Raw genomic sequence first — 24,428 nt, 5'->3', positions numbered from 1 at the left:
AAACTTCCATTAATGAACAGTTTGTAAATCCTTGGATACCCAAAATAAGAAATACCCAAACCACTATGCACTCCCATTTGGCAAACACTGCCCTAACCTTATTCCCATGGGTGTTCACTAATGGGAAGCTCAAATGTACATTTAAAAGCTGTATAAGTGTAGCTTGCATATATAGCACTTTACTCAATTTTACTCAAAATTTTTTACTCAATTTCAACTTCACACATAAAACACACTCAAACTACTTCCACATCGCAATTCCTTAAAAGTAAAATTTTTGTCTTTCAGGAAAAGAATATTATGAAATTGCGCATGATACATACTTTCATGGTTTATACATCTTTACATACTTTCACAAGAGTAATTTCAAGGTGTTCCCACAAACAAAGTTTTTTAAAATACACTGGTTATCATAAATTAAGGAAAAATCTCAATTACTGAAAAAGTTACATGTAGAATTTAATGAAACTTATCCACAATATACAATACATAAGAAATTACCAGACAAATATGGTAGTATAGAAATTTGCACATGTATAAAATGAACAAATCGAAGGTGTCGATTTGCTATAGGAAAAGTACCTTCAATATGGAATATGATTGCCTCTAGAAGCAATACAGCACATACAGCGATGTGTGATGTTTTCAATTATGCGGTCTATCAGTTCCATAGGAAGCGAGAGCCATTGCTCTTGCAAAGCAGTTGCAAGCACGAGAAGGGTCTGAGGGGGCGGATTGAGAGCAGCTAGATGTTTCCCTAAAGCATCCCAACGTGCTTGGTAGGATTCAAGTCCAGGGATCGAGCTGGCCACTTCATGCGCATAATTGTTTCCTGTTGAAGATAATCATCTACGATGCAAGCCCTGTGTGGTCTTGCGTTGTCGTCCTGTAACAGGAAAGCATCACCTACTGCCCCGGTGCATGGGCGGACATGAACATCGAGGATGTCATCTCTATAAATCTTGAGCATTCACGGTTCCCCTTGGAAAGACATGGAGGTCTGTGCGTCCACTCAAGCAGATGCCACCCCAAACACAGACACTGCCCCTTCCGTATGCATCTCTTTCACGGATGTTTGACGGATGATAACGGGTTCTAGGTTCTCTCCATATCAAATAACACCTACTATCGCTTCCTAGACTAAACCTGGACTCATCCGTAAAGAGAACCGCCCTCCATTGATCAGGTGTCCAGTGGACATGTTGTCGTGCCCACTGAAAACGGTCCTTCCTATGGTGTGACGTGAGCGGCACACAAATGGCTGGTCACCTCGCATACAGACCATCTTCGTGAAGCCTTCTACGCACAGTTGACGTTGACACCAACCTTCCGGTGGCTGTAGCCAGGGAGGATCTAAGAAGAGTCAGACTAGCGGTTCTATTCCTGCGTGGACATAATGTCAAACATCGGTCATCGGCGCTCGTCGTAGCAGTTGGCCATCCTTGGCTGAACCTCCTAGATGCCGAATCTGTGGTTTGAAATTGCCTCCAAAGTCTATGAACCACAGAAGAACTCACATTTAGCCATCTGGCCACTTCTGTTTCACTTTGTCCTGCCTCTAGTCTCCCAATGGCTCTCCATTGCAGTTCTGCAGGCAAATGATGCCTGGAGGTCATTGTTATGAATTGGCTATCTCAGATTTCTGATGTCACTGTCACAGTGAAATATGTGGGCTTGCTCTTAAACATGGACTTTTATGCTCCTCGCAGATGACGTATTCCGAAAGCAGCGCCACTAATTTGCATATCGCAGTTTTACTCAGCTACTCTTACTTGGCAACATATTCAAATTTTACACAGTTTGGCTTATTTTTGAAGGAGTTATCACTATTTTTGTGATTTTCCCTTAATTTATGATAACCAGTGTAAATTTTTCATACACAAGAGAGTTTCTGTTCCTTTCAGCCACAGCTCTTGAGGAAAGATGTATAGAAGTTTAATGTGGAAAGGAAAGCAGGAAAATTTTTACACATCATCTTTTCACCGAAAAAAATTCTGCTTTACAAAGTTGTGCAGAAGTGATAAATAATCACTTGGAAAGCAGCCGAAAGAGAATAAGAGATGATGCAAAACTACATATGATTAATATAGCTTTTACAAGGTCATCAAGGTTGCTATGACAGAAAAGGAGGATGCCTTTTTTTATTACAGCAGCTAGTTTAGCCTTCAATATTTAATACACAACTTCTATTTCATCAGTACATAATCAATAACGAATGTATATCATCTCAGAAAACAGTAAAGTCACCAAATTATACACATAACCAGCATCAGATGGAATGCACATTTTGGAAAGTGTCAAAGAAATTCATATGCATATATTTAGACACTGTAATGATCCATTCTACTGCCATATACATGTTTTTCTTTACATCTCACTATCCATTTCAAAACTAGAGATGCCTATCAATAATACTTAACTAAAATACCTATATATACCATCAATTACACTTATGAGCAATATTTAATCAATCTGTAGCAGCTCTTGTCACATCCAAAATTCTGTAACAAAGGGCAGAAATGAGTAATAATTACAGAAAATTGGTAATAGTTGGCATCTCTAAACTTAATCACATTATCTTTATCTTGCAAATTAGCCTTTATCAGTCTCTTCAAAATTTAAATGTACATGACACAATTTTAAAAACATAAAAACACGATAGTACTATTTATCTTCGCCCAAAATCTCTACTTACATTTCCAACTACATCTACCAAAAAACATCAATTTTTTTTTTTTTTTTTACTTTAATCTTCTAGCAGCCTATATTTCTAATTTTAGTACACATGAAATATTACAAAAAATTAATATAATTGCCTATTTGCATCCCATTATGTTAGAAAAAGTGAACAATATCTAACAGCATCATAACATATACTTGCAAAAAAGTCAATTAAAAAATGAAGGGGAATTAGTATGTGTCACACAGGATGTTCAGAAGTACCTCGTTTTGGTGGTATTGAACACGGTGGGGCACTCGCAAACACGTTTGTATCAACTTTAAATATTTCCCCAAAATCTGGAACATTAACTTCTTGCTGACGGAGCTTTTCTATTAAAAAAATCTATAATGTAGCAGATCCTAATGTTCAATTTTACATCTTTTTTATAATAAATCATTTTATATACAATATGCAAAATGTAAACCTAATCTTCTGTTCCTGATAGTTTACTTTATACTGATGAATACTAACAGTACACTAGTAGAAATTACGTTAGTCTTATTCTAATAATTTTGGGAATACATTCAAGCATATTTGCTTTGGCATTACGCACATTTAATACTTAACCTTTATAGAAGGAATTAGCTTTCATTTATATCATGCAAGGTGAAAACTATAAGACACCTCAAATGATAATTAGCCAGATATACTGCTGGGAAAATACTTGTGATGGAACTATGAAGATTAAATAATTTTGTGTATTTTGTCCCTGACAACACAAATTCAGTGAAAATGCTTCACTCAATTTTTTTCTTGAGTTTTCTTTAAGAAAAATACATTATATTGCATATATAAAAATAATAAAAGCAAAAATTCTTTAGGAAACACCTACATGTCATTAAGATAAAAGCTGTTAAATGGTAATATAGTTTTCAACTGCTTAAACTCTACTTAGACCTAATATAAGACACCAACTCAATACTTTATTCATGTTCAAATTTAGTATAGAACATCCCACTATTATGCACATGGCATCTAAATTTCAAAGCTTATCATCTACCAATGCTTATTTGATCACTTCAATTAGGAAAGCAATATATTTTTTAGTAGAATATTCACTGCTGATAAAACGAGGTCACTACTATGAGCTAGAATCAAAACACAAGTATATGGCATGGAAATATCCCACACCTCTTTAAAAAAATTAAGACTCACCAGCACTGAAAAAGGTTGCAGCTTTTTTTTTAGTTCAGCAAAAGGATACATACTTAATTCGCAGGAAATGGGACTACATTCTATAGTGCGAATTAAGATGTAATTCTGGAAAACAAGCAATAACTGGCAATTTGCAACAAATACTGAAGTCTGCTGTTTCATTAAAACATCAACCTGAACATAACTCACCATACCATTCAGTCAGTCAACAAGTTGAAGTTTCAGGTACTGGAACAGCCTCCAGACAAGATCTTGCTAATTCTGACATTTATCTCTTTGGGCCATTCAAGGATGCTTTGCAAGGTTATCAAATTTCCACAGATGTGGAAAAGCAGCTACTTCTACTTGAGAGGGAACACAAAACATTACAGATGGATGGACCAAGTGCTTAACATGAGAAGTGACTGTACAGAAAAATGATTTATACTGAATCCCCACTTCTATGCAAAAGAATGTAGAACAAAAAGTGTAGATAATTTTTGATTTGCTCTCCTAAATACTTTTCCCAGGTTTTACACTCTGAAAATCTAGCTTTGCATTTAAAAGAGTTACATTTCACAAAGAAACCTTTTTCACAATGTGCTCATACAGGAAATGAGAGATTTCATTGAGCCTGTTAATTTGTATATTTTCTTTCAATTAAAATTATTATACATTTGAATTACTCTTCATTCTAAAAAGATGACTTTCTCTACTTGAGAGGGTTATTATTAACCAGTACTTACCATTTAGATTCAATGCACTCATATCAGGAGGAGGAGGAATTTCAGGAGGTACATCTGGAGAAACCAGAACAGCAAAATGGACTTGCCCAACTGCTGTAATCAACTGAAACATATAAAAAAGAATGCTGAGTAACTAAAACACCTAAGGTGAGTGATATATTAGTTATATCCAACCATTAGCATTTAATTATACACTGAAATGAACCAGTGACCTCAACAATATATAGCATGAACTGGGCTTCCAAATATTATTTTCCCTGAATCTGCTCTCCGGAGTTTTATACGTCGGTCTTTCGGTTTCATGAACTAATCTGCATATCATTCCTACATGTATCAGTCTCTGTTTAAATTTTACTGATGCTAATCCAAAGAACTAAGTTAAAAACTAGGGGAAATTTTATATCTCCATATTTGCGACCAAAGCATGGACACCATGTGCAAATCCAAGATGATGTAACTAAATTACGCATAGCTGAATGAAAAGCATGATGATTATTTATTACTTCTTTCAATAATTATATATTATACAAAACTATTTTCGAGATTATCTGAATAAAAATTTGTGAGAAAATGAACCAAAACATGCCACCAATCTGGCTAACAGCACATGTATAAGATATGGTATCTTGATATTATGTAAATCCTATTTTAGATTTTAAATCTCATGTAACATTTTATGGGTTTACCAAGAATACTGCCTTTGTACCTCCACTCCTCACTCATTTTTAGGATCTTTACTGGTGTAAGACCAAAGCTGTCTGCCACCCATGATATATTGCCATGCATATGGGATAAACTGGCATTTTCATTTGGATTCCAACCATATCAGCAGCAATGGATACAATCCGCATTCATGAAATATATGTGTGTATATACAGTGTGGGCATAAAAATACTTCATCAATATATTAATTCCTAGCAGCCTATCCACTCAACTAATCAAAATAAAATTTCAGATATTGTTATGTGAAGGTATGTGCTCAAGATTTTGACAATTTAAAACAATAGAGTATACAATGAAAAAATTTTGAAATTTTTGAATGGCAACATTCTTTTCCCTATGCAAATCAATCAACACATTAATAAAAAACCATAAATGGCACTAGAATGATACATGCATGATAAAAATTGAGAACATAAAACATTTGCAAAGGACCAAAGACAACACAAGTAAGGCGAGGGGGTAGCTTTTATTTGAATTACCAGTTTTCAAGGTGTCCACCTTCACAGATGATAATGCAACCTTGCATGCAGGAGAGTGTTGACAAAATAAGAAATATAACATCAGAGAAATCTGCATAACTTCATATTTTATGAAATCTTTCAATTTTGTGGATTTGATGTAACCTCAGAAGCAAAAATAAGTCGGAGTGAGGTCGGGGGATCACGGTCACCATGAAACTACAAAGTTATGGGAGATGATCCTATCTTGAAAATTTGCACACGTTGAAAACATGCAATTCCGATAAAAGTTTTCTTCCCTCGTCATCAGTCTTTAACAATGCTCTTCTTTGGAAATGTTTTACACTGGCAATTTTCGTTATATGTGTATCGTTCCTGTGCCATTTATGGTTTCTCATTGGCATATGCTTTAGAGGGGGACATTCTCATGTTGTGAAATTCCCTTATTGTGACAGAACAGATCATGAAAGCTGCAGACTTTATCAACATTGTAGGAGACCAGTTGCACCCTTACATATTATCTGTCCAACTGGAAATGGAATATTCTAGCAGGTCAATGCTTCATGTCACAAGGCTTGTGTTGTGATGGAATTGTTCAAGGAGTATAATAATGAATTCCAGTTAATGTCCTGTCCACCTAACACACCGGATTTTAATCTGATAATTAACTAGGAAAATACTGCAGATCCATGTTAATTCAAGCAAGATTCAGCATAAAATAGTAATTATAAAAAATGCTGTTGATGGATTTTAGTACTTTGCTTTAAAATGAAAATTTTTTATGCTAGATGACCGTTGGTGTTCATATTTTAGGAATACATATCAAAACAAAACCTTAACAGAAACCTGGATATTTGAATCTACTCGAACTACTGAAAAGGGGGAAAATAAAGATGAATGCAGGATAAAATTCCATAAAATGGTACTACGGCATGTCCTATACTGAAAAAGGAAAACAAAATTATAGGAAACTGAATTGAATAATACCATTCATTTTTAAAACTTAATACTGCAAAAACTCTACTGTTTTAACCAAGCATCAGAATGACACTAGATAAATATCACATTACTGAATAATGAGGCTCAATTTTGCATGCAATATTAGTAATAACAGCAGAGAAATAATTCAAATAATAATACAAAGAGAAATAATTTTTCTAAAATCTCATTAAATGATAAAATTCATGAAAAAAAAATTACTGAATATAAAAAGTAAAGAATCTTACTGCTTTATTACTAGATTTCCAACATGCAATAGCCTTAGGATCTGATATATTCAGAGCAACCATTTTGGCATTTTGGACCATGGGTGTTACAGCTATTAAGAATAAAAACTGAACGTTAAAAACAAAACTTTAATTGCCTTTTAAAAATACACCTTTATTTCATCAAATGAGTTTAATTTCAGAACAGGACTAACAAATATAACTCAGACATCTAAAACAAGATAACATATTTACTTTAAAAAAAACTGAACATTAAAATAAAAATTCATAATTTTTTTTAAATAGGCTTTTATTTAAAAAATCATTAAAAAGGGTGAATGAAAAGGAAATAAGAGTTTATCACACATTTTAATGGGAACAATAGATTAAAAATTTCTCTTTACAGAATTCATCTACAATTTATATCACACATAATAAAAAGATGAGGCATTTCTGATAAATTTATATGGAAATGAATTACGCTTTTGACAATGCAATGAAATAGATTTCATTCACCCATTTTTTTTATTATTCAATGATATAAATTGTAGAGCATTTTTTAATCTACAGTTCCCGTTAAACTATATAATAAATTATTTTTTCCTTTTCGTTAAATTATTTTATAATTCTTACATAAAAGTTTCTTTTAAGAAAAACTTAAATTTTTTTTTTAAATCTTTTTAGATTCAATAACACATTAACAGTCCAATTATTCAACTGGCAAATAGTTTTTCAACAATGACTAATCACTCTTTTACTTCTAGCAATTATGTTTCAGGAAATATTCTAAAAAATACAGCGATTTTGCCAAAACTCAGAAATTATGTTAAAAATCTCAAACTTCATTTAAAAGATTTTTTTCCACTCTATACTATGGTACAAACAATATAATTATGAGAGTTTTAGTTTGTTCATTAAATGAGGATATATGTAGAAAAAATCATTTTAACATTAATTTTTTTAAAAAATCAAGTTTTGAAATAATTGCTTCTTCACATTGTACTGTCATCCACAATGAGTGTCAGTGCAAAATCTGAACTTCAAATAGGAAACAGTTTAAAAATAGAAAAATAGAAGGATATGTTTTGACCATAATGACAAACACCATCAAAGAGTTAATTAAAAGCTTTTAAAAATTCTATAAAAATGCATAATTGATATTTTCTACGATTCTTGTTTTAACACTGTAGGCCATTAAAATTGCTTTACACAGCGTATAAATGGAAACATTGCACGGCATGTTTCTCTTAGGAAATTGCATTTGAACACTTGAAATCTTTTGTTTGTCTAAATGTCATGTTTTACCTTGTGTAGGAAAGAGACATTCCTATCAACACTTGTCAAAATTCAAGTGACAGGACTGTGGTTTATCCGGATTGCAGTTTATCATTTGGAACACGCTGCTCATGTTGGTCATGATCTCATGACTGTCAAGCAGATATGGAATTGATGAGTTCATGAGGGCCATACTGAATGCCGCATTGGAACTCAGTAGCCCAGGCCACTAAATGCACTAAGTTTTAGCATACGAATGCTTATCTGCAAATACACAAAGAGCCCTCCATTACAGTGTGTTTCCATATGAACCCTTTGTACTCATTTTAAGTTTATACACAGGTATAATGGTGGTTGGAAGTAATTTTCATTGAATGAACAGTAATCACAATATGCAAGATTATGAAGCTTGTCAGCTTAATATAAGATCAGTATGGTTCTTTGGTGTGGTGGCTGACAGAACACACATGACTGGAACACTAAAAAAAAAAAAAAAAAAAAAAAAAAACTATGGTGGCTAATAGCAGACTTATCACTAGAATGATAAAAGAGCTTTGGTGGCTGAGAGTAGGCATATGACTGCAAAGAGTTAATTACCCCACTTAGTTTGATAGTTACGGCAGCATCACAAAACCCTATATTCACAAATATTTATTAAAGAGTTGCTGGATTTCTTTTTTAATGGGCTGCAAAAGAGAATTATAAGGGAAGACACACAATGTTACTCTAATCCTGAGCTGCAATTCAAATAACATTGGGGACTTAGCATAATGAAAAGCACGCAGGATATTGCAAAAATACCCAGCATTGTATAAAAAGCAAAAAGTTAGCAAGTCCCAAACCATTTCTGCATTGAAAAGAAACTGTAATTATCATGACAGCTTATGTTTGTTGTTTTTATTTGTGCTCCTGCTATCACTGAACAGCATACTAAATGCCCAGTTTACTCCAAAATAGTAGCTAAAATAGAGTGCACAGTTTACCTAAAAACAAGATTCAACACAGTTTACCTGCAAACAAAGTGCCTCATCAAGTACATATGAGCCTTGACGTTTAAAAGCAGAAAAAATCATGGAAGTTCAGTAAAAAATTTTTTAAACTCATTCATCTACTCCCCCCCCAAAAAAAACCCTCGTCCATATTTTTTTATGTAGTTGTGATGAACATGACTTCTTATTACACTAGGTCTTAAAGGCAATAAAAAATGGTTTCGAATATGCATGAAAATACATAGAGAGGCAATCTAAAAATTATACCACTGGTTAGCAGACACAATTTTATTCTGTAGATCTACAATTTTCAGTACTGTAAAAAATTACAGCTGTTAAATACCATGAAATTTTGCATTTTAACTGGATGAATCTAGGGATGTAGCATACATAGCTCAGTTCTGATTTTCGAGTGCTATAGCTATGAAAAGAATACTTAAGATTTCCAATCTATGATCAGAAAAAATGATCAAACAATGCATGTATAATAAGCACAGACCAAATAAAATTTTGATTTAATAATCATGACTTAGGTCACAGATCTTTTATGTTTGATTATAGCAGAGATAAACACCAGCAAATATATACTAAACACATTTAGAACATTAAAAAAAATGTAGTACAGAAACACTCAACTCAGTAGTACAGGACAACTGTCTTATCTAGCACAAGTGAGAAAGACATCAACAGGAAAAAACTGTATACTATTCTAACACTAGATAAAACAACTTCAGAAGAGTGTTGGAACTTTTACATTGCATTTTCCATTTCTTTTTCTTCAAATTTCTCTTCTACCGAGATTTGAAAGATATGCAAATTACAATATTTTATTTGTAGTATTTACACAGTGCAAGACAGATTCAGTAACTGATGGCAGATCATAAATGTGTGTGACAGATTAAATGAATTCAAAATTGCATTCCATTTAAAGCTGATAATTACACTCTTAATTAAATCTTTTATATATTTTAATAATTTAAGAAAACTGGCTTAAAAAACTTACTTGATTGTAACAAATCTGCAGCTTGGTTAACTCTTTCTACAAAATATGTATCTTCAGAATTATCTGACTCTTGCTTGGCCATCATCAAGACTCTGTTAGCTAAACGGGCAATTGAAGATGTATTTTCAACCATTTTTTGAGGCAGACCATTTGCTATTGCTTCTTCACAGGCCTTTGTATGTTTTAATATATTATCCTCTGTCAAAAATACAAATACTTTTATTCTCATTCTAGATTCATTTATACCCAAATCCATAAAACATGTCAGAGCAATACACACCATTTAAAATCTAAAGTTTATATTTACAACACTCACATATAGTCAGTGTTAATTAATCAATTAACTGGGTTACAAAGCCTAAGTACATCACATATTTTAAATATGTACTAACATAAGTTGATCACGTTTCCCCCAGGCCCAATTAAGGATTACTTAATAAATGGAAAACACACCATGCCAACATGTCTTAAGAATTGAGAGGCTTCATGAAGAACTATATAAGAGAAACACCCATATTTACTTGCAATACATATGGGTAAAATAATTCAAATATTTATGTGCCTAGTCTATTCAGTTGTAAGATAGTGAAATTACAAAATTTTCAGATTAAAAACTCCTACGCTTTGGTAAATATGTGACTCAATATATGGCTATACAGGTATCCCCTGCTTCACAAAGTTTTGCATTCACAGAAAACTTAGTGTTAATGAAAGAAGTCCACAAAAGATGCTCAATACTACACACAATGATCTTTTAATTAAATATGGTGATAAGATATCAATAGCTCTCCCTTGCCTGCTGCCCTATATCAGAGGCTTTCATTCTCCTTATGGTGGAATCTCCAAAATTTCAGCACACTATTGTCACCACCACCATCTTTACAGATTTCAGTATGTTTCCATTTTAGAAAATGAAACTGCATTGTACATAAATTATGAATAATGTCCATTTACATAGTTTATATATTTACCACATTAATTCTTTTACTACTATTTTAGAGTTTATAATATATCTATGATAAGATTTGATGGATTTTTCTAAAAGTCTGGGAATATTATGAGCATTTTGCATGTAAATAAATAGTTAATCTTTCTTGGTTTTGAACTAATTTTGGCTTATAAAAGTTCCACATGAACCTTCTACTTTTGTGAAGGGAGAAAACCCATATTTACTTTTTATTGATATAAAGTATGATGAATTTGTAGGAATACAAACATATTAAAAATTCTAAAAATATTTAACACGTTGACTGCCACCCGCATTTTATGTGGTTTGCCCATGGCGCCAACATTAATTTTTTATTACTCGATGTATATTATGTTGAAATATTATCTATAGAAGATAGGGTAAGTTATATAATTGTGTTTAATGCATTTTTTGTGGTGTGGGTCACCGCTCACCCCCGAGGCACAGCAGACCACTTTTGCGATTTATTGTTTAAATTTTTACTATCTATTACTCTTCAAACCATTATAGTAATAATGGTTATTATTTAAAAATTTATCTGTATCGATATTTATTCTAAGTATATATTTTTACTGTTGGTCGCATCGCTAGTTACCGATGCCCCCCCCCGGGCACTATAGCCAAGTTGAGTGCCGGCCACCGGTGACCCCCCACGGCAGTCAACGTGTTTAATATTAAGTTTCTGCCAAAAGTAATATTAAAAATAATAATTTAAATTTGCACCTATTAAAAAGAAAAAAAATAATTTAACTAAACGAAAATATTATTGTAATTTTTATTTCAAACAGCTGCTATGGTGACAATTTGACCAAAATATAAATGTTTATCATAATGCTAGTTTGATCGATGGATTTAAAATACATTAAAGTCCTTGGAAAGTGTAAATAATTGTAAATGTTTCATTAGTATCAACATTGTTTTTTCTCTGCCACTTTTATTTGGTGACTACAAATTTTTAGGATTTAGGATCAATTAAATAGTATGGCTAAATAACTTTTAAGAGCATGTGTGCCCAAACACACATACACACACACACAAAAAAAAAAAAAAAAAAAAAAAAAAAAAAGAAAGAAAGAAAGAAAGAAAGAGGGAAGAATAAATGCTTTAAGGCAAAGACAGAGCTAGAGAGATGATACATCTGGATGATTTTTATCATATGACTAATGATGAAATCGTTGACAAGTAGAGTGCAACAAGATTCTGATCCTGACAATGTCAGGAATGCTAAAAAGATAATATTTTATACAAGTTTGGTTTTAGGAGGAAAAACATTTGAAATTTTGTGAACAAATCTTGTAATAAATTAGAAAATAATGATTCAATATAATTTGAGGTAAAAGAAAGTTAACATTAATAAGTATAAAACAGATTTATATAATTTGAGGTAAAAGAAATTTAACATTAATAAGTATTAACATATATAGGGTATTTTACATTGATTTAACTAATTTTTGTGATATGGATCTTTACTATAACTTCTCCTTTCCACAAGTCCTCACTAGGATGCAAATAAAGATATTTCAGGCAAAGGTTTTGTATGCTTTAGATATAGAACTTTAGATATAGAATGGCATTTCATATGGCTTAGACTTAACACCAAAGTTCAGTCAATGTGTGCCCCACCAGCTGTACAAGTGAGTTGCCTACTGATGAAACTCCAGGCATGCTCAGTTGGTGACATATCTGGGGAATAAGCAGGCCATGGAAAAAGCAAAACCTGTTGTGCCCTAAAGAAGGCTTGTGCAGTCTGAAAAACATGTGCACAGGCATTATCCTACCGAAATACAGCACCCAGAATACGTTGAAGAATAGGAAAGACCTCTGGCTTCACAACTTCCCTTATGTAGCGACCACTGTTGAAGCTGCTTGCAATCTGCACTAGATGGGATCAACAATTATACCCAATAGCTCCCCACACCATGATGACAGGTGTTTGTGTAGCATGACTCTGTGGGATAACACACTGTTGGAAGCAGACATCCCCCTCTATAATGTCTGATGTATACTCTTCCATTATTGTACTCCAGATTGTAGCAAGATTTATTGGAGAAAACAACTTGTCACAAGGCCTGCTACACACTGTGTTGCCATGCCATTCAAATCTGAGGTATCTGTGATTCAGCAAAGAGGGGAATTATGTGCAGAGAACTCTTGCATGCAGTTCATGCTGCAGCAGATGAACTGTGGAGTTAGACAGCACAACACCTGTAGCAGTGTTTTAGTGCTGTGCTAACACATGAGATAATGATGTACGATCTGTCACAGCCATGCGGATAAGGTGTCTGTCACCCCAAGCTGTTGAGATATTGCATGCTCCCACTGCCAGGACTTCACCTCACTTGGTTCTCCTCTGTACATTTCTTTCAAACACGCATCACTGTTGTGGCATTACACTGCATGTGGGCTGTTACTGCTCGATATGAAAGTTCACTCTCTCGCATACTGGCAATGCAGCCTCATTCAAACTCCATTAGTTTTGGTATGGCACCTTCCACTTTTGATGAGTCACAATGATGCATTCACCGCAGACAGAGGACGATAAACAGATCATGCAAATTTACAGTTCTTTTAAATACACGGACCAAGCAACATCTTCTAATTCCACGCATGCGCAATCACTTTGTAATTCTAATCATCTGCACGTCTTACCTCACATTACATTTCCTGTTAGTTTGGTTATATTTGCATAACTCCTTCCCGATATTGCAATTTTTGTAAACATTAGTGTATATATGCACGGATGTGCAAGCGTAGAAAGCAATTTGATGGATAACAATAAATAATAATAAAATAATAAATTTATAATAATAAAATTATTAATGCCATGCAAAAGCCACAAATGCCATCAAATTAAAAGATTTTATTGCTATATCCCCCCGGTTTGTTTACAATAACAGTAAATTGGTTGTTGCAGTTATTAGTGCATTTACTACAAGTTTTTCTTGTGTATATATATTTTTGTTTGGATCTGTCCATGTTTTTTTTTTTTTTTTTTTTTTTTTTTTAACAAAAGAAAATTTTTAACTAAACTATTTTTACCACATATATACCAAAACATATACAGTCAAAAGTTGTTAATTCGGACACCCATAATCTGGAATGATCTATAATCCGGACCTCAAAGCTTCAAACTTTGACGCATGCGCAGAATTATTATGACAATTGACGCATGCGTCTTATGCTTACTGACTTATGCTTACTGTCTTATGCTTATTGAATGCTTGGCTGAGAATATGCTTGTGCGTGTGCGCAAAATACGTTTACGAGTGCGCGTTTAATGTATAACGGACAGTATAAGCTAAGCTAAAATTATTTAATTATCTATTTCAGTTAATGTTGCAGATTGCGTTGTTCCTCAATCTTAAAATTGGATCCGGCTTATTATTTTTTGCAGACTGTTAGAGCAATTTTATAAAAATAAGCTTGAATTTTCGATTATGTCAAATAGAATTTCTGATATATATTTATTAATATGTAAATGATCTACAAAGCGAAAGTATGTTTCGAAGTTCATTAAACAAAAAGTGGAATTGCTACAAAAAATGGATAAAGGCATATACTTTGTTTATTTAAACTTTGCTTATCTTTAACACCGCGGCGCCGCGCAATGAATAGGAAGTTGATCTGTCAGCACTATCCTTATCTTCAGAGCAGATGTTTTTATTTTATTTGACTTATAATTCCTTATTAAATGTAGTATTTCATCTCGATGTACTCCATCTTTGATATGATTTAAATCAAATTCCTCGTCATTATAATTCGCTTCCGATAGCGAAGAAAGTAACAGAGGTTATTGAAAACGAAAAAATTTCAATTGACAAATCAGTCAGTATTCTCAACACAGCAATTATAGGACTTGAACAGCGGAACTTAGTAACTGAACAAGAAATTATGTCTGTTTAAAGAATTAAAGAGAATGTATTATCACATAAAAAACGAAGCAACTTTAACAACTTACATTGAAAGAAATGTTTAATAATGTAAACAAATAAATATTAAGTTTTTTTTTTTTTTTTTTTTTTTTTTTTTTTTTTTTTGTAAATTTTGATACCCTTTAGATCATAATTGTTCTTTATTTCATAAATTACAGTTTCATATTTTTAATTTTATAATTTCTGCATGCCATCTTACCAGATTTAAACTGATGATCTATAATCCGGAAAAATCGATAATCCGGAATCGCCGAAGTCCCGACAAGTCCAGATTAACGACTTTTGACTGTATATAAAAATAACGTGAAGAAAAAATCCAAATTAATACTTTCTTTTCTCTCTGAAATGTAAACTTTTTTTCCTGCAGCATTTCTTCTGTTGGTTACACTTTGTATTTCAAATACATTTACAGATAATCAAAACTTTCAGACTGACATTTATTCAAATAATTCCAATATACTGAAGCAACCAAAAAATAACTTACTTTTAACCTAATTTATAAAAACTTCCCAAGAGGGATAGTTGAGAATAATGAATTGTAACTTATTCTCTTTATTACATTTTTTTTTGTAATACATACAAAAAAATATTTGAATGTAAATAAATATAAACTTCCTTGTTTTTACTACGCCATTCAGATACACCTTATGACATTTCAATATTCATAAAGTTTATAACATTTGACGAAAGCTACTAGAAAGTATCTACATCACAAACTACAGATACTCAATCAACAATTTGGTTCTTTTCATATATTTATCAATATTTAATTATGGAAAAAAACCTGCTCACATGTAAATGTATCCAAAAACAAAGTGCTAATTCTTATTGCAAAAATTTTTAAGTAATAGTATCCATCTTTTGACAAGTACTGATAGAAGTGAATTAAATTTGTATCTTCAATTCTCTGAATGAGATTCATCTCACAGAGACAATTAATTAGCACCATCTGTAGATTTTCTGGGGGAGCGCTTTCAATTTTAGCTATAAAAATAATGTAAAACTGGACTCCAAACAAATAACATCTTGAACTTTTACTTCAAAGTTTTGTCATAATAATGTTGATTAACTTACAGGAAATGTAATTACAGTAACAAAATTAATTAATTTATAGGATTAATTTACAGGCTGCATGCAGCCCACAGGTTGAAAGTTTGAGACTACTGCTAAAAAGTTAAGTTTCTTGATAAAAGATTAGACTTTAAAACCAATAAACTAATCTACTGGAACCCTATTACCCCTAAAAAACGTAACAGCCTGCACAATAGTTTACAGATTTTACAATTTTTTTTTACCTTTTATTGCATGCTGAACAATTTAAGATTTAATTACTTTAGTTTTTTTTTTTTTCTTTCTTATTATTCCTGCCTATGCTTAAAGCTTATCCGAGTCCCAAATAAATGAATTCCCACATACAATTAAAGCTTATCAATGGCTGATGCTAGACAGTTTATGGCTTGGTGCAATCTCCGAGCATCCTACATTCTAAACCCCCCCAATTTTGCACCCCAGTACCTTCCCTAAATTCCAATGATTTTGTAATTCCTTAATTTTTGTTGTTCGATAATTCTCTAAATTTAAAAATTTTGACTCCCCTAAATTCTGTTACCTGGTGCACAGGCACCAGCTCTGGCAGTGGTCCTGAACATATCTAAATAATAAATCAGTTATTCTCAATTCAAACAATACTTAATAGAATCTTATTTTTTGCACACAGAAAGAAATTTCTGTTAAATTTCCCCTTGCTAATACATACAGTACTTTGTAGCACAGTTAGCTGAAGTCTGAAATCATCGGCAAGGATAATGTCAACATAAAAGATTATCATGCTCTTTGGTATTCAGTTACTAGTACTTAAAAAATTGTTTAGAAATTACTGTGTGGAGACATTTCTCAAGTTCCTGTGCACAGACAGTTCTGCAAAAATGAAATAATAATGATTCACCAGTTTGTCATCAGGGTTTTTATAATTCATAGGCATAAAATGCTTGCCAATGTATAAAGGCATTTCAAACAATATTCATACTTTCTTCTTCACCAAAGGAACATTTTAGAAGGAAACAAATCAGTGAAAATAAAAATATTTTTGAGATTAATACCTTATAACTAGTTCAAAGAGAAAATTGGCATACTATGCACTTGCATTTAGATTGTAAATATGTCTCACTTTTATTATCCATGCGAGCTCTTTCAGTGATGGTATGGTGTTTCTCAAATTTAAACTTTTCATTTAGATGGGAAAAATAGGTTCATTATATTAAAATGCATACTTGTAGCTTACTTACAGAATTATATGACATGGTATGAAGTAGATATAGCAGATAACAACCTATTAAAAAAGCCCAATTATGAATATGGTATTTACTATCTATGAATATTTACCTACAGTACAATTGAAATTAAAATTGATCATTTTGCCTTTTTTTCTCCAAAAAGAAACATCATCAAAGCTAATTTTTTTATTAACATCAAAGAGTTCTAAATCAAGAAATTGCAATCAATTTCTAAAGAAAATTCACGTATAATAACTTATAACTTTCAGCTCACACAGAAAATTATTTATATTTACAAAATTTTCAATAGAGTACACATTTATTTTATAAATGCTTAATAATTATTAAAAATAAAAAGTACAGTCAAAAGTCTTTCATCCGGACTCATCGGGACTTCGACGATTCCGGATTATCGATTTTTCCGGATTACAGATCATCAATTTAAATCTGGTAAGATGGCATGCAGAAATTATAAAATTAAAAATATGAAACTGTAATTTATGAAATAAAGAGCAATTATGATCTAAAGGGTATCAAAATTTACAAAAAAAGCTTAATATTTATTTGTTTACTTTATTAAATATTCCTTTCAACGCGCGGGTGCGTAAAGCATACATTATGCATAGTTGAAATTAGAAAATTGCAACCAGAAAACTATTTGATTTGTATTCGTGATATTTATCATGACGAGGAACTTGATTTAAATGATATCAAAGACGGAGTACATCGAGATGAAATACTACATTTAGTAAGGAATTATAAGCCAAATAAAATAAAAACATCTGCCTTGAAGATAAGGATAGTGCTGGCAGACCAACTTTCAGTTCATTGCGCGCCACGACGTCCCCCCCCCCCCCCCGCAGAGAACAGCGTGAAATTGATAAACAGATTTCGGAATGGTTAGAGAAACAAAGGAGCCTTTATCCATTTTTTGCAGCAATTCCACTTTTTGTTTGATGAACATCGAAACATGCTTTCCCTTTGTTGATCCTTTGGCAGCTTCAGCATCGGAAATTCTATTTGACATAATCGAAAGTTCCAACTTACTTTTAAAAATTGCTCTAACAGTCTGCAAAAAATAATAAGCCAGATCCAATTCGAAGATTAAGGAACAATGCAATCTGCAACAATAACTGAAATAGATAATTAGATAATTTTAGCTTAGCTTATACTGTCCGTTACACATTAAACGCGCATGCGTAAACATATTATGCGCACGCGCAGAAAGTTTGTAGCTTTGAGGTCCGGATTATAGATCATTCTGGATTATGGGTGTCCGGATTAACGACTTTTGACTGTAATAAGAAAAAAATCATACACCAAGAAGAATAACATACACGTTCTGCCCCGCTAAAAAAGCATATAAAGGACGAAGTAGCTTTCTGAATGGTGCTTACTCATCTATTAATTAGCATTTCATATAAATATTTACATATTATAATATTACCCTTTCCCATACAAACGTTAAATATATCAAGCCAGTATCGATAATAAATAAATAAAAAATCTCTTAAAAATACCTGACATTTTAATGAAGCTAACTGTATCAGTTGCTTCATCCACAAGAGACCTCATTTTCTCAACACTTTCAGCATACTGATCCCTCAGATTTTCAAAATGCTCATCAGCAGCCTTGTATTAAAAAAAAATAATAGTAATAAATTTTTAAAAAATCTCAAAGCTTCAGATTTGCCCAAAGGGGCATTTTTTTAACGTTTTATGTGTTAACTTTATTTATTAAATATCATGTTCTGCACATTTAAATCATAAAATTCAGTTCAACACCAATATCGCAAAATAATTTTAGAATGAGCATATCTTTAGAATTTCCAATACACAGTCTGCGCTGGGGATAAAAATGTTTCCCCATACAGTGTAGCTATTGCTCGCTTTTAAATCATTGAGTTTGTTAATCAAAAATTCGTTAAAGGTTTACAAATTATGAAATAGATAATAAAACAAATTCCAGATTAGGGCTTCCATATGCCCATATTCGGTGGAAGATTACGTTATTCAAAATTTGATGGCTCTAGGTACTGTTGTTTTATCACAGTGCGAGAAACATGTATATATTTATAGGGGTTCAGTATTTAATTTCTTTAAATATAACACCGGGCAATAATATTTGGTGGCAACAATTTGAAAAGTAAACCGACATTTATATTGAACCAACGCAAAATGCCAAAATGAAATTAATAGCCTTTCTGATAAATAGCCCTTTGGGCTAAAAAATTAAAGTTCATATGTTCGCAGTTAAAACAATTTGGGGGGAAGTGCACTATTAAAGTAGAATTTTTTTTTTTTAAAAAAGGAATAACAAACAATGCACTTAAGTTTAAACATTATTTTTTACTATTACTTCCTGAAGTTGCAAATCTTTCAGTAATTCATCTATACACAAATTTATACACATCTATACACAATATTTGTGTACACAAAAAATTTTTTAATGTGAATTTGGAATTCTTTTTAAAATTCATATGCATAGAATTGGTTATTAGAATTACTTTTAATGTAAAAATATCATAAGGTACACTAAAAGAAGATTCAACCCTGTCTGTACCTTTCTCTCAGTATCAAATCCATTACAATTACTTTCTACTTCTTAGATACCATACTAAACTAAACTTTTAAAGTAGAAATATACACTTATAAAGTGTTAAAGGAAATTAAGAAATTTCTTGTATGGGAATCAAAACTTTGTGTTTCATTTCCTAAATGAGTATTAACTTTTACTACATATTTATACAGGCTTGGGGAGTACAAAAAGTCAGGTTTTACGGTTTGAAAACATTGATTTTTAATTTAAAAATGCCCCAACACAAATATTTTCCTTATTTTAAGCATTTTAAGTTGGAAGCTTATGTCTCCATCTAATGGTTGTGAAAATAAAGGCAGCATAAGCACTTATAATGACCAAATATATTCTGAACACATTTAAATCATTTAATTGATCATGCAGTTCTGACCATTCAAAATGCAGACCATCAAGAAAACAGATATCAAAGCAATATTGATTGGACAAATAATTTATGCACAAGGATGAAATGGTTAAAATTACAGCCTCAATCAAATTGCAGAATATAGACATATGTTAGATTACTTGAGTAAGGCAAAGCATGCAAGGGCTATCTGTCTAAACAGATGCCTAAGGGAAACTGGCTCACATTAACATTACACATAGGAAAACCATAAAAAACACTCATTTAGCCACCACACCTGCCTCTGTTCAAATGCAGCTCAAACTATCAATACTCAGTGATCTTAACAACTTAGTCCCTCGTGAGGCCAGAAAACCAAGAAATCAGTATTTCGTGCAGCTGCCATGGCTAGCAATAACTGCTACAATGTGCCTCAACATTAAAAGACAAAAGCTTCAGATATGTGCCTGGGGTATGTTAGCACATGTTCTTTCTACACAGTGGCAAAGTTCTCTGGCATAGTTATGAATGGTGTATGCTGGATGATTTCAGTTCATCCTCCAGTTTTGATAGCTCAGGAAACACTTCATTACAATACACTAAAAGTTAAAGATAGCAGATAAAAATGGCCAAATGTGTTATACATCAGAAGATGGGTGGACTAAAGGCAGCAGCACAACCTGTGGCCAAGAAAAAATTATTGAACAATGGAGTGCAATCTGTGATCATGCACTGGCCTATGGAAACTAGACAACAGCCCAGCCTTGAACGGTCAGAGAGAACAATAGGCTCCAAAACTTCAGATATATAGCAGTGACTTATTAGCATTTCAGTAATGCATATTCGGCAAGTGCAGCAGTAAATAGAACCATTATGGTAATGCAGGCAGAATGAAAATTCATCTGAAAAGACAAAGATGCACCATTTGTTTATCTATATAAGAGTTCAATGCATCATTGCAAGCACATATGCTTATGATGCAGAGAGTCCATGGAAATCACAGCAATGGATACCTTGCAAAGATTCCTTTAATCTCTAGATAAGGTTAAATGGCACATGCTGCTGCTGGTTGTTGTGTAACAGATATTACTTATTGCGCTAGTGTTCTTGATGTTACTGGGCAATCTATAACTGCTATGCACACAACATGCTTGTTCTCTCATTTAGTAGCAATCATTTCAGGTTGGTGCAATCATTCCGGTCAGCCCTCCAGTCTTTCCCTGCACCCAAAAATTGAGTATGCATCTCTCTGTGGTTTGATTTTACGCATAATGAGCACTGATTCCTTGCAAGGGTAAGCCATAGTCTCCATAAATAACAATACTTTCCCTGTCAAACTCAGAAATTTTCTCAAATGATTGCTACATTTTTTGCCAATGCAGGAACCACAGAAAAACACAATTGTAGTACTTATCCTGTTCTTCCTTTTAATACTGCTGCTAGGACACATGATTTAAATAAGTGCTGCAATGCAAATCATGTGCAAGTTCTTACAAAAGTCTTTATATCACAGGAAGGGTGTTGCATTTTGGAAGGCCAGCAGCATACTTCTTGCATTTAAAAGAACATACGAAACTCAATGCCACGTAACTCTATTTCTAAAAGTGTTGAAATTTTAACAAGAAAAATATCTCTTTCCCTTTTCCTGTGGTTATATTCTAGTCTATTTTACTACAAACAAAGGCACAGAAAAAAATATGTGCGAGTTTTATCATCAATGAGACAAATGCAGATGCATTGCGTAAAGTCTGATCGAGAAAGATTGATATAGACATGGTAGAAAATACTGAAAGAAGAAGAGGTATCACATTCAAAAATGAAACAAGATGCCCTTCTTCAAAGCACATCTATTAAGGTCATGCATAGTTTCTGAAACTGCTACAGTAACACTAATCACCATATTCAAGGAAGTAGCACAAGACCTCATTAAAACAAATCAACCATATGGAAACACTTCATATGGAAACACTGCAACCAAAACAGAGAAGACTGCTGCAGCACAACAGTACTTTGCCTAAAGTGCTTTTCATTTGACACAGAAGGTTATGCGGTTTAGTATCAAATTCTCGGCCATAACTTTAACACAGAAACAAAGCTAATACTGAAATAATGGAAATACTAGAAGTAATTACTATCAATCCTTTAAGAAATTAAAAGTGCAGATTTCTGTTGAGAAAACAATGGCAAATATTTTCTGGGATGTGAAAATGCATTCTTCTTATTGACATTTTATAGACAGGCAGCATTATGAAAAGACTGTATGCTGCAAACTTGCAGAGTTAAAATACTGTCTGCTTTTTTTTTTTTTTTTTTTTTTTTTCCCAAATCAAAGCATATTTTTTTTCTAATTAGTTTGTTACTACTGATATAAGGAGTGATCTTGATTGAAGCAGATATTTACATATGGTCTTTTCTACTCATGCTGCTTAATTCTTTCGCGTATTGTTGAATAATTTTTTCCCCAATGTACTAAGAATGAGGAATTCAGAAGTTCATTTTCATCATACTCATGCTGTGTAATTCTTTCATGTATTGTTGAATATACTTTTCCCCAATGTACTGGTAAGAATAAAGAATCCAGAAGTTCATTTTCATCATGTTATGTTCCTTTATTTTAAAAAAGGAAAAAATGCCAGACAGACTGCTTGTAAAACTTGTGCTACATGTGGACAAAGTGCTGTTTCTGATGACACAATTTGGAAGCAGTTTGAGAAGTTTAAGCATGTAAATTTCAGCTTCAGAAATGATACCCATTCTGGATGACCATCCAGTATAAACAAAGACCCATTAAAATGAGTTATCGCTGCTAATTCAAGTTACACAATTCAGGTACGATCAGAGAGTCAAACTATTCCAAAAAGTACAGTACATGATCATTTGAAGAAACTGTGGTATGTAAACGGTTATATGATGCATGGGTACCCTATACTTTAAGAGAGCAGAATATGCTTGCTCGAGTTCTGGCATGTAATTCTTTGCTGACGAAAAAGGAAGTTCCTGTTTTCAAACTGCTCGTTAATGCATATGAGAAGTGGATGCCATACAATAATGTTACAAGAAAAAGATCATGGAGTAAGCCAGGAGCATCATTGAGAATGGCTTGCATCCTAAAAAAGTAATACTTTGTGTATCGTGGGACTATTAAAGAACTGCAAACTAAGAATTGGCCACCAAACTGGGCAATAGATTTGGAAAAATACTGTGGACCAATAGTAGAAGTGTTGTCTTCCACTATGACAACAGCCATGCTCAGACCCACATTTTGCCCAGACACGACTTAAAAAAGGAATTTTTCAGCTCTCAGAGATTACAAAAAGTCACAAAACAAAATAGTGCTTATGTGCTTCAATGAAATTTGTTTACATTTTCTGTACTCTTCACTGGTATTTAAATCATCAAAAAACCATGATCGTCATAACCCAATACATAACGAGAAAAATACACAGCAACTAGTATACGGTTATTACTTTAAACACAAGTTATATACACCTTTATATAAAATTTTTAATCTAAATAAAATCTGTCACTAAAACAGTTAGTCTCAAAGATTTATCAACAACACAAAAGCAAAAATTTTCAAACCTACCTTATTGTCTGGATACGACATTCGAATTCGTCCAGCATTTATAAGTTGTGGAGTCAAACTTTCTAACTAACAATAAATCAAACATTTTGTGGAATAAATTACATGCCAACATTAATTTCACTTTTAAAAAATATTAAAAGTAATGCAAACTAAACTTTTGATAATATTTTCTGAATATAACTCACCTGATTTGCAGAAATCAATAGCATTTCAGCTAGCTTTTTATTGGCAGACCCTCCTGTGGCAACACTGCGTGCTGTCCCAGCCATACGTTGAGAGAAATTACTAAGCACTTTAGCTTTTTCATTGAAGTTCATCTCACGATTTGGTGTTCCTGAAAAAATTATCATTATACATAATTTATAAATTGAATTTTAATTAATGCAATTGTTGAACTTCAATTGAAATTGAGAAACACAATTGCATGCAAAGAAAATTCAAACTGTGCTGCCTTGAAATATTATTTACAGTGCTCCACTTTAGTTAATGTTATG

General features: G+C 32.6%; 1 protein-coding gene across 2 annotated transcripts in view; it reads right to left on the bottom strand.

Moving 5' to 3' along the window:
• Positions 1-24,428, bottom strand: part of Vinc (vinculin) — a 148,834-nt gene that overhangs the window by 51,950 nt on the left and 72,456 nt on the right. Inside the window, exons 12-18 of one of the 2 annotated variants that reach the window (XM_085809507.1) lie at positions 24,120-24,268; positions 23,935-24,000; positions 18,948-19,059; positions 10,256-10,453; positions 7,010-7,101; positions 4,603-4,705; positions 2,944-3,051 (exon numbers count right to left, since the gene is read on the bottom strand). In XM_085809507.1, coding sequence (XP_085665633.1) covers positions 2,944-3,051; positions 4,603-4,705; positions 7,010-7,101; positions 10,256-10,453; positions 18,948-19,059; positions 23,935-24,000; positions 24,120-24,268 — 828 coding nt within the window. The remainder of the gene's footprint in view (positions 1-2,943; positions 3,052-4,602; positions 4,706-7,009; positions 7,102-10,255; positions 10,454-18,947; positions 19,060-23,934; positions 24,001-24,119; positions 24,269-24,428) is intronic. The other variant, XM_085809508.1, reaches the window with a different exon arrangement.

This window comes from Stegodyphus dumicola, chromosome X2 (genome assembly GCF_044657685.1).
Source record: "Stegodyphus dumicola isolate Sdum_Otavi_A_Nest chromosome X2, ASM4465768v1".
In the NCBI taxonomy this organism is placed as follows: Eukaryota; Metazoa; Arthropoda; class Arachnida; order Araneae; family Eresidae; genus Stegodyphus; species Stegodyphus dumicola.
This window is presented reverse-complemented; position numbering and strand designations above follow the sequence as displayed.